At 42.9% G+C, this 10,968-nt stretch overlaps 1 protein-coding gene across 4 annotated transcripts; it reads right to left on the minus strand.

The window, feature by feature from the left end:
* Nucleotides 1–614: 614 nt before the first annotated feature.
* On the minus strand, nucleotides 615–9,752 carry KLF4 (KLF transcription factor 4). 4 transcript variants are annotated; one of them, XM_075316722.1, is made up of 5 exons: nucleotides 9,532–9,752; nucleotides 9,300–9,417; nucleotides 6,499–7,393; nucleotides 6,244–6,408; nucleotides 615–1,772 (listed from the first exon to the last, which is right to left on the minus strand). In XM_075316722.1, the coding sequence occupies exons 1-5, from the start codon at nucleotides 9,534–9,536 to the stop codon at nucleotides 1,597–1,599; spliced, it is 1,359 nt and encodes a 452-aa protein (XP_075172837.1). In that variant the 5' UTR covers nucleotides 9,537–9,752; the 3' UTR covers nucleotides 615–1,596. The 4 variants fall into 4 exon arrangements, with proteins under 4 accessions (XP_075172837.1, XP_075172832.1, XP_075172824.1 ...); XM_075316717.1 differs by having other exon boundaries at nucleotides 6,244–7,393; nucleotides 9,300–9,413; XM_075316709.1 differs by having other exon boundaries at nucleotides 6,244–7,393.
* Between the last annotated feature and the right edge of the window lie 1,216 nt (nucleotides 9,753–10,968).

Consider the following 10,968-nt stretch of genomic DNA (forward strand, 5'->3'; position numbering starts at 1 on the left):
GAGTAAAAACGCAGTGTGCGCACAGGGCCTTAATGTCAGCTCACCAGTGTAGGACATGATCCCTAATGGGTGCAGTATGCAGAAACATCAGTCTAGATCTTGGGTAATGCAGTGTTGAAAAATGGTAATGACAGGATCCAAAAGCCACAAAACATATTTACATCTAAAAACACCACATTTCCGGAAGAATGTTTATAAAAAAAAAAAATAAGATTAAAAAAAAAAAAAATTAATATGTAAAGACATCAGGTCAATGCATTTCGAGTAGGTCAAGACAAAGTGTCTGCTCGAAATGCATAGAGTTTGTGAATTTATTTTTGCAGCTGCTGGATCCTCCCCCCCACACTCATTGGGTACACCTGTATCATTACATTTTTTTATTGGGCTTCACTTCTCATAATAGTTTAAATTGCCTTATTACCCATACTCATACCTATACCACCCAGCAACCAATCACAGTACAGCTTTCATTTGTCACTGCAGTTTAAGAGATTAAAGCTGCCCTCTTATTGGTTACAGTGGAAAACAAGGCCAATTTTTCTGATTTTCATAGAGAAGGCCTGTTATAAATTAGTGCTCAAAAGGGAAGAGAAAAAGAAAAGACGACATTAAGATTACAATTATTGCGAATAATTCGCCAAATAAAATATAGGTTTATTTAAAACTTAAGGAAAATACAAACTCCAAAAAAGTTCAATTTACTTCATAGTTTACAAATATACAAAATAGAAGTTGGCAGAAATTTATATTACATATTTTATATGTAAAGTCCTATATAGAAAACACAAGACATTTGTTCTGGATAAGGCATATGTGGAAGTAGACCATTGTACACATTATTGCACACAGAAACCACAGTGCATCACGTACTGTCTGCATATACAAACATAATCGATAAATCAGGTTTACACACCCGACTTTGGTCAATTAAAGAAAAAAATTAAAATAAAAAAAATAATAAAAATCGGAAGACAAAATAGGTTTCCTTGTCAAATATGCAGCAGTTTGAGAACTTTGGCTTCAATCTTTGGTACCTTTAGAAGTATGAGCCTGTAAGCACCATTAGCTATTATGACTATTCCTTCAACCAGCTTTTCATTAGCTTTATTCTACTATATGTGTGGAAGTGCACACTTGTTAGAGTTTTGCATGGAATAAACATATATTCAGCCTTCCTCATAGGTTACATTTCAATAAGTAACAAGAGGGATTAATTCAGAAGGATATGTAAGCCCATGACCTGGCTGGTGGAGCTGGATGAGAATATAGGACAGCAGCAGGTGGGCCTATGTTGAACACCTGTAAATAGTGCAACCACCATTTTCCAGTCATTAACCTTTAAGATCAAGTTCACAAAACAAACATAAAAGTCCAGTTTTATCCAACAATGGAATGATTGAAGATCCAGTCATAGACCCACAGTTCATTAAATTAGTATCTTCTCTGACATTAGTAGAGAATGGTTTCCAATTCTTGCCTTCTCGCAAAACATGGCAGCTTGTAGTGCTTACATTTGTGTTCCTCCCGTCCATGGATTGTGTGCTATAAATACTGAAAAGCCTATGGCAGTATTGGGTCTGCGGCTACTTCATACACTCAGAAGTGCCTTTTCATGTGTAAGGCAAGATGGTCTGACCTAGAGAAAGCTCGGTCACACCTTTGGCACTGGAAAGGCCGATGGCCAGTGTGTTTCCGGTAGTGGCGTGTCAGTTCATCAGAGCGAGCAAATTTCCACCCACAACCTTCCCAGTCACAGTGGTATGGCTTCTCACCTGTGGGAAAAAGTACAAGAGACATTAAAATAGGATACCAATATTTTGCACATAAGAAAAAAACAATGTACAATATGTGGCCTGTCTACACCAAGATCCATTCTACTTTGTCACAAAATACACAGTCTGTAATAAAGACTAGTATGGCTCACTTCACATGTCAAAGTAGACACATGTCTAACCAGTTTATCTGCACTTTGACATTTCCAACACAATCCACCTTGGTGTACAAGCTGATTTATTTACAGACCACATCCACATGAACATCTTGATTCACACATCAGCTTCCAATAGATTATCCTGGCAACATGTTGAGGATTGAAAGTTTTGCAAACTTTTACTATACTTGGTTTCAATCTTTCACCATTTTCAAGAAGTCTGCTTGCTGCTCTTCGATGGAGGCTGCTTGCATTGACAAAACAGGTCATGATCATGTACAAAAGTGACAGCTCGGCTTGCCAGGTGCATCAGAGCTGTCACGAGTTGTGCATATAGTGATAAACCTGAACGTTTCCAACAAGCAGAGATCATCGAATATGAGAATCTGACTGCAAAACCGTATCATGCCTCTCAGGCCAAAGATTTTTCACATATTAAAAAAGTGGTCATAGTTTCAGTTATTCCATTTTAATCAGTGTTTGTCAGTGGTTTTCACTCAGATTGCAAAGTTTTTCCACTGCAATGTTAATCACATACAGCACCCGGGACCATAGAAGTGACTGTGCAATTCTGATCCATGACTCAGATAAAAAACAGACATGTCTGACTTAGACGGACAAAATCCAAACAACCCCCCCCCCCCAAAAAAAAAACAAAACAAAAAACCAAACCCAGACATGTGACAAGCTAAAGAGTACATGTTCTAGCTGTGAAACCACGGACAAAAACACCAACAAGAACATATGTCTGAATGAGGCCATATACTGTATGTATTATATACAAAAAAAATAACTAAACTGACCCATCTCGGTACCAAAGGAGCCACCGATGGGCCAAGGCTCCAATATAGTAATGGGCTTCAAAGGGGCAGCAGAAGACCATCACATTTGTAGAGCGTTACTTGCCATTAGGATCTAGTAAGGGCAAATACAAAAAAAACAAAACCCTCACCAATCTCCGTATCATACTGACTACCCAGTATGTAAAAGTTTACAATATAAATAAAATTACTGTAGACACTTGACCTGTAGAAATTGGGAAAGGGACGATGTAAATGACTTCTAGTGGGTGCCAGAGGTCCTAGACTGACTGGGAGAACCCCCAAGCTTTACAACAGATAGATTACATCTGCAGAATCATGATGCATATAAGGGCTCAGTCACCACTCCGTATTAACTTTTATACATAAGATATGTGGCTATTGATAGCAGTCATTTAGGGGTTTTTTGCTCACCAGCAGTACATAAATCAAACCTCACCACCCAAAAAAATATCATTGAAAAAAAACAACAAAAAAGGAATGTGTTGCATCTGCACGCTGTCGGAATATCTGACTGCTTGCTATGCAAAAAACACAAACCCAGACAATGTTTTGCATTAAAGACTCCTTTTACATGGATGTTAAAAACGAACAATGCAAAGTGTAAAAACAATTGCCTAATTTTCTAAATTACATCTGAAAAATGGACGTGTGATCTTGGGTTAGATACACAGTGCCTTAATGTGACCTAACTTTACAAGCATCGAGAGCCACACCATGAAGTTACAGTAGCCATGTGCCAACCAGGACTTTTGAAACCTTGAACAAAAAATAAAATTGGGTAAAAGTAAAAAGAAAGGCCAGAGAATTATTTAGCCTACTGCCCAAGACCACATGTTTGGAATCATAAGGAGAACTTTTTCCTTCTACACGAAGATTAATAATTAAAAAAAAAAAAAAAAAAAAAAAACTTGCTTCCTTCACTGTGTACCCAGCAGAAATCGATCTCAAGGTCTTTCTACTTCTCCAATAGAAATGGGGGAGAATGGAGGCATGTTAAAACTTATGAAGGAAAGCTGTACTCCATCTTTGCAAGGCAAAATAGGTGAACCAGTGCTTGTGCACAGGTAAAGAATGTTTCAGCTACAAAATAGCTTATGCCTTCATGCATAGCAAAAATACAAGGTCTAAATTGCAACAAATTTAAACAAAAAAAAATTAAAAACATTCTTTTATGGTGACACGAATGTGACAAGAAGTGGCTAGACAGCGGATTTCGGATTGTAGAGAACTGTCATTAGGTCTTAGGGTATGTGCGCACGTTGCTTTTTACCTGCTTTTTGCTGCTTTTTCTTCTGCGCTGTTTAATGCCAAAATGGATGTGTTCTTCTATTCAAGCAAAGTCTATGGGAATTTGGGTTTCTTGTTCACACTATGTTGTTCAAAATGCTGCCTTTTTGAGGCAGAACTTTGGTCAAAAACTCAGCTTTTCAAAGAACATGTCAATTGTTTTTGCCATTTGGGTTTTGCACTGCAAAGCTGAGTTTTTGACCAAAGTTCTGCCACAAAAAGGCAGCATTTTGAACAACATAGTGTGAACAAGAAACCCAAATTCCCATAGACTTTGCTTGAATAGAAGAACACATCCATTTTGGCATTAAACAGCGCAGAAGAAAAAGCAGGTAAAAAGCAGGTAAAAAGCAGGTAAAAAGCAACGTGCGCACATACCCTTAGTCCTCCAAGGTATGTTCTTAAGGTCTACATGTTGGCTGCTACCAAGTGGGGATTTCTGCAATTATCATGCCCTAGGCTTTCAGGGCTTTTGCGGCAGCGTCTCAAAAGATCAAAGTCATTTTGTATTCATTGTTAGCTGCAAATATGTTCTATTCGAAAAATGAATGTGATCTGTGGTAAACTTGTTTCAAACTTGGCAAGGCTCCATAGACATTAACCACACCTCAAAACCTTGTGAAATGAATTTTTCCACTTGAAAGTCAGTGACAAATAGTCAACTGCCCGTATTGACAAGTCTTGGCACAAGGTAAAAAAAAAATAAAAATAAATAGAACAAGCCGCTCTTGGGTGAAAAACAACTCTGAATCTGAGCACTTGTTACATTCGCTCTGCTATCAAAGCTGGAAAACAAGTCACTAACGTTTCATAAATCAGAACTTAACTTCTTCCGTCTTTTCTCACTTTCAACATTGGAAAAAAAAAAAAAGTTCTTTCACTGTGCACAAGTTTTCCTCTAGAATGTGTTCTGAGTAGAGTATGAAAGAGGGGCACAAATCAGAGGAGTGTTCCCTAACCAAATTAACACTTTACCTAGTTTTATCTAGCCATGGCAGCCCATTCACTGCATCAAGGGAGGGAAAAAAAAAATGTTTTTATTATATTTTCCTAATAAAATACTACTTGTAATTAAAGCCATCTTCTAGAGGCAGCATCCCACTCTAGAAAACAAGCTTGTGCTACTAAGGCTTTCTGTAACACACAAAGGTCACCAACCTACCAACAAGAAAATAAAACCCACAAACCATTACTATATTGATGTAGTAAAAACAAATACATCTTCCTTATAGAAGAGACACTACTAGCTCATACACCTGCTTGTTACCTTGTACAACATTACATGAGGAGAAACTTTTGGAAATGCATCAATGACAACAAAAATACAAAAACCCAAGACGTTAAAAGTTGTTAAAAGTTGTTAAAAGTTGTTAAAAGTTGTTAAAAGTTGTTAAAAGTTGTTAAAAGTTGTTAAAAGTTGTTAAAAGTTGTTAAAAGTTGTTAAAAGTTGTTAAAAGTTGTTAAAAGTTGTTAAAAGTTGTTAAAAGTTGTTAAAAGTTGTTAAAAGTTGTTAAAAGTTGTTAAAAGTTGTTAAAAGTTGTTAAAAGTTGTTAAAAGTTGTTAAAAGTTGTTTTTTTATATAGAATTTTTAATTCTAAAATTTGTATACAAGCAATAGTTTTTTCGTGACTAAATTAAACAATTCAGAGAAATGAATAGAAAAGTTCTCTTTTTGGATGATATTGTATAATTTGCTCATATGGTATACATGCAATGATCTGTATGAAACCCATAAATTCCCCAGGTTTGGGATGCAGAGAGCCAGAAGAGATCATGTACATGTATATAAATATACATAGGTGTGCAATCATATAAATGTATATAGGTGTGCATAATATTTATATATACACAGTATATACACACACACCATATATAATATATATACACACACACAGAACTCTGTTCATGGTGGAAGGAGGTAGGTTCAGATCTATGCCCACCTTTGATGTAAACTATTTGAAGAGAATGGATTCTCTCAGTTTATAGACTCTGTATGCTTCACTCTGTAATATGCCTAAAGTTTTGCCAAGAGTAAAACCACAAAAACCGACATTATAAATAGTCTCCAGAAGGAAGAGGAGCAGTGTGGGCACAGATGTTTATGCAAAGTACACTCGGAATTTTGAAGTTCTGCATACTAGGATCCAGTATTAAAACAATAGCCAAATATCCCACTACCGGTCTGATAAAATGGAGGGTTACCTGTATGTGTTCGCAGATGGGCCTTTAGATGGGAACTTTTGGTGTAGGTCTTTCCACAGCCTGCATACTCACACGTGTGAGTAGCGGTTCTTTTTCTGGGCCAGGACTTGCGACCCCTCTTGGGCTTAACGTCTTCTGACATGCAGCCGCCAGGGGTTAGAAGCTCTAGAGGTGAAGAGGGTGGAGTCAGCATCACTTCTTGTTTCAATAGTTGAAAGTTTAAAGGTTCTTCAAAAATATTTAGATAAGACTGACCTTGATAATGAAGCTGAGATGGAGGCAGCTGGGACTGCTGCTGGTCTGGTGGGAAGTGAGGGAAACTTGCAGACGTGTGGTAGCCAGGAGGTATTGACAGAGAGGGGTGGCTTAATGCCTGAGAGGACACATGGCAATCTCTTACCATGAGCTCCTCTGCAGACAGAGGTTGGTTAGTCCTGCTTGACAGCACCCTTACCACTTGATATTCATGCTGCCCTTGTGATTGTTGACCTTGTCCATCCATTTGGCATGAGCCCGAGCAAGAACCAGGTGATTCCTGCTTGATCTCTTGACGCATCCTTGGCAGTTGATAAACCATGGGACTGTCCATACCGGAACCACCCTTTCTAACACTGACGGGCTGGCCATAATCACTCATATCCACAGCAGCCTTCAATACAAATTTGCCTTGTAGACTAGTCTGTGCCTGCTGCATATAAACAGGGTCCAAGTCAGGTCTCAAAAGCTCAGCCACAAATCCACCAGAAGGAGACACGTCATTTATATCCGCCAGGTTAAAAGAAGAGTTTGGCACAGTGGACTCCCTAGAAGTGTATATCAGAGGGGTGCCTCCGGTTGCTTCCTGAGGGCAAGATAGCTGGTAGGTAAAATTACAGTTGGCAGGTGGTGAGAGAGCAGACATGTCTGGTAGTGAAACAGCCGGTGGAGGTGATGAGGCAGTAGCAGAGGAAGAAGACGAGGAAGAAGCCACCATAGACTCCTGATGAATAAGAGAATTAGATAGTATAAAATCAAAGTCCAGCAGCTCATTAAATTCCTCTTGATCTCTGCGAGACCCCAAAGCTGTAGAGTGTCCCTCTACACCATCATAGGGCCGAGACTGGTTAAGTGCGGGATGCCTTTTCATGTGGGACAGATCTTCTCTCCACCTCTGTTGGAAAAAGTAAGACAACTTCCTTAAGACAGCTGTCAAAGTACAAGACACCTTATAGAAGCACAAAAAGTTACCCATATGCCAAGTTTTAGTAAGCACGCTGCTTTTCTCCAAACCCATCAGATCTGGGCCAAGCTAGAAACACTATCCAACGGTTAAGAATTTGCATTTGGCATTTCCTTTTATTTTGACATTTCCCCTTTAGGAATATTAGTGTGTACACTGGTTTCTAAGATAACGGCAAACAGAGACCCTTCTATTTTCCTTCTGAACATTATCACAAGGAGATGAGTAAGACACAGGCAGTGAACAGCAAGGCTCTGTAATACTACAGCAAAGGCTGTGCCATAATGAGGGGCAGGACAGAACTAGGAGGAAAAGCTACCCAGCGGAGAGGAGTAAAGCAGCGCTGAAGACAGAAGCTGGAATGCCAGTGAGAAGAGCTGGTAATGGCACATTGAAAAAGAATCAACCCAGAGGACAAGGACGAAGTCTAGAAAAGTGCACAAGTCCAGATAGAAGCAGTACCATATCCCCAGAGTCAGATGCCAGGCACATGCAGTGCCCACCTCAGAGTGCCCACTACAGCTGCCAGGCACAAGGACATGCAGTGCCACCACAAAGTGCCCACCAAAGCTGCAGGGAACTAGAGCATGCAGTGCCCACCCCAGAGTGCCCACTATAGCTGCCAGGAACAAGGACATGCAGTGTCATCCCCAGAGTGTCCAGCACCACTGCAGGGCACCAGGACATGCAGTGCCATCCCCAGAGCACCCACCACAGCTGCCAGGCACTAGGACATGCAGTGCCATTTCCGCAGTCAGCTGCTCGGCACAAGGACATTCAGTGCCCACCACAGATGCAGGACACTAGAACATGCAGTGCCCATCCCAGTTACAGGGCACCAGGACATGCAGTGCCCACCCCAAAGTGCCTACCACAGTTGCTGGGCACCAGGACATGCAGTGCCACCGCATAGTGCCCACCAAACGTAGAAAACTAGAGCATGTAGTGCCACCAGTGCCCACCACAGTTGCAGGGCACCAGGACATGAAGTGCCACCCCAGAGTGCCCACCACAGCTACAGGGAACTAGGGCATAAAGTGCCACCCCAGAGTGCCCACCACAGCTACAGGGAACTAGAGCATGCAGTGTCACCACAGAGTGCCCACCACAGTTGCAGGGTACAAGGGCATGCAGTGCCACCACAGAGTGCCCACCACAGTTGCAGGGTACTAGGGCATGCAGTGCCACCACAGAGTGCCCACCACAGTTGCAGAGTACTAGAGCATGCAGTGCCACCACAGAGTGCCCACCACAGTTGCAGGGTACTAAAGCATGCAATGCCACCACAGAGTGCCCACCACAGTTGCAGGGTACTAAAGCATGCAATGCCACCACAGAGTGCCCACCACAGTTGCAGGGTACTAGAGCATGCAATGCCACCACAGAGTGCCCACCACAGTTGCAGGGTACTAGAGCATGCAGTGCCACCACAGAGTGCCCACCACAGTTGCAGAGTACTAGAGCATGCAGTGCCACCACAGAGTGCCCACCACAGTTGCAGGGTACTAGAACATGCAGTGCCACCACAGTTGCAGGGTACTAGGACATGCAGTGCCACCAGAGTGCCCACCACAGTTGCAGGGTACTAGAGCATGCAGTGCCACCACAGTTGCAGTGCACTTGGATATGCAGTGCCCACACCAGAGTGCCCACCACAGTTGCAGGGTACTAGAGCATGCAGTGCCACCACAGTTGCAGTGCACTTGGATATGCAGTGCCCACACCAGAGTGCCCACCAGTTGCAGGGTACTAGGACATGCAGTGCCACCACAGAGTGCCCACCACAGTTGCAGTGCCAGCAGATTAGGAGGAAGCCTATCCGCTCAGGGATACTCACGTCGCCAACACTTGCCAGTCTCAACACTCTGTCCTTGCCCGGGGTCCCCGCTGTGAAGGTGGCGATGGATGGCAGCAAGGTCCCGCTGAGAGCCATGTCACACTCACTGGGCGGCTGCCTGGGCACAGATATACACAGTCACATCACACTGCGGGCAGACGGGCATCACAGCAAAGCCCCAGCTGCACAGACAAGTCCCAGCAATGCCCACGTACGCCCTGCTCACACATACCTCATTAACCTCTTGGCGAGAGATGAGAGCAGCGAGGTCCACAGAAGACACACACAGGCTGCCGGTTCAGAGCAGCGCGTCCATAGGCACAGCACGGTAAGCTTGTCACACACGAGGCTGCAGGGAGTCCCTGTCTCCAGCCCCTGTCATACTTCGCATCGTCCGGGGAACCCCTCCGGCCATCAGCCTCTTCTCACCCTCGTGTTCTAGGGGACTGTGAGCGCCCGCCGTTCATGACAAGCCTTATAAATGAGGGGCGGGGACTTCGTCACGTTACAAGGGCCCACGCTTTAAGCCACGCCCACACCACACCGCCTACTGCCGCTTCACAACAAATCTGCCTCCCCGCCTTATTTTTCCAAAGTGTCACAGTGCTGCAGCAGTTCACCATTGTGTCCACTAGGGGCGCTCGTTACTGCCGCAGGTACGGTAAACGTGGATACTAAAGAAGGCGACACTTTATTTAATGGCGATACAGAACTCCAGCAGTGAGACGGTGCGGCCGCAGGTGGGAGGCTCCTTGGAGAGCAATACGAGGGCGCGGCCAGCGGCTGTGACGTCAGAGAAGCAGCTGGCTGGCAAGCGCTGCCCAGGCTGTGACGGTAGTAGCAGCCCCGGCGTCAGTCACAGGAGCACGAGAAGGTGGGCGCGGCTCGTGACGTCACGTTAATGTTTCGAGGGCCAAACAGAGTGGGGTGCTAGGAGACGGCGCGCCGCCGGACGTGGGAGTCCCTGAGACGAGAGCGCGCTTCAGTGCTGGCCGGAGCCGTGTGCTCTGTGGTGTGTGCGCGCTCCCAATGTAGGCTGGAGCTGCTGGCCGCAGCCGTGTGCTCTGTGACCGTGTGTGCTGGAGTATATAGAATAGAATCTGGCTCACAAATATAGGTTAGGTGCCACCGAGAAAAAAGTCAATAGTGCAAAAAGTCAGCTCGGGCACTCAAAGAATTGAAAAAACGAGAATATTGATGCTTATTAATGCCAATTTTTACTCATGCAAAGGTCTGTGTTATTATGACGTTTCGGCCATACAACTTTGGCCTTTATCAAATAAATGTACTGAAAAAACAAAAGAAAAAATACAATATCAAATCTCACATACATGTACAATCAATTTTACACACAGCACATAGAACAAAAATATGGCCATTGTCTTTGACATTGAACAAATTATACAATAAACAAAAAACCGTGATGTACACTTGTGTGAATCATCAATGATCAGTAATTAGTCGATTAAGAGACCCTTGGTATTTATAATACATATGTACAAAGTAATTATAATGTAAAAATACATACCACAGGAAACGTATATGAGGTTAGACTGGTGAAATTAGATTCACATATGCTGACCAATGGTACATTAGTGATCAACCTGAAGTAGAAAACAGACTCGTCTTGAGAAAATTATAAATACTTCATGTATAGGTGTATGCAGGG

This window comes from Anomaloglossus baeobatrachus, chromosome 1, assembly GCF_048569485.1.
Source record: "Anomaloglossus baeobatrachus isolate aAnoBae1 chromosome 1, aAnoBae1.hap1, whole genome shotgun sequence".
Taxonomy (NCBI): domain Eukaryota; kingdom Metazoa; phylum Chordata; class Amphibia; order Anura; family Aromobatidae; genus Anomaloglossus; species Anomaloglossus baeobatrachus.

Bases quoted from the DNA above. Each gene is read 5' to 3' on its own strand.
- KLF4 (XM_075316709.1), bottom strand. The intron at 7,394-9,299 runs GTGAGTATCCCT...TTTTTCCAACAG, and splicing joins GACTGGCAAGTGTTGGCGAC to AGGTGGAGAGAAGATCTGTC. The intron at 1,773-6,243 runs GTAACCCTCCAT...TTTTTCCCACAG, and splicing joins CCATCTGCGAACACATACAG to GTGAGAAGCCATACCACTGT.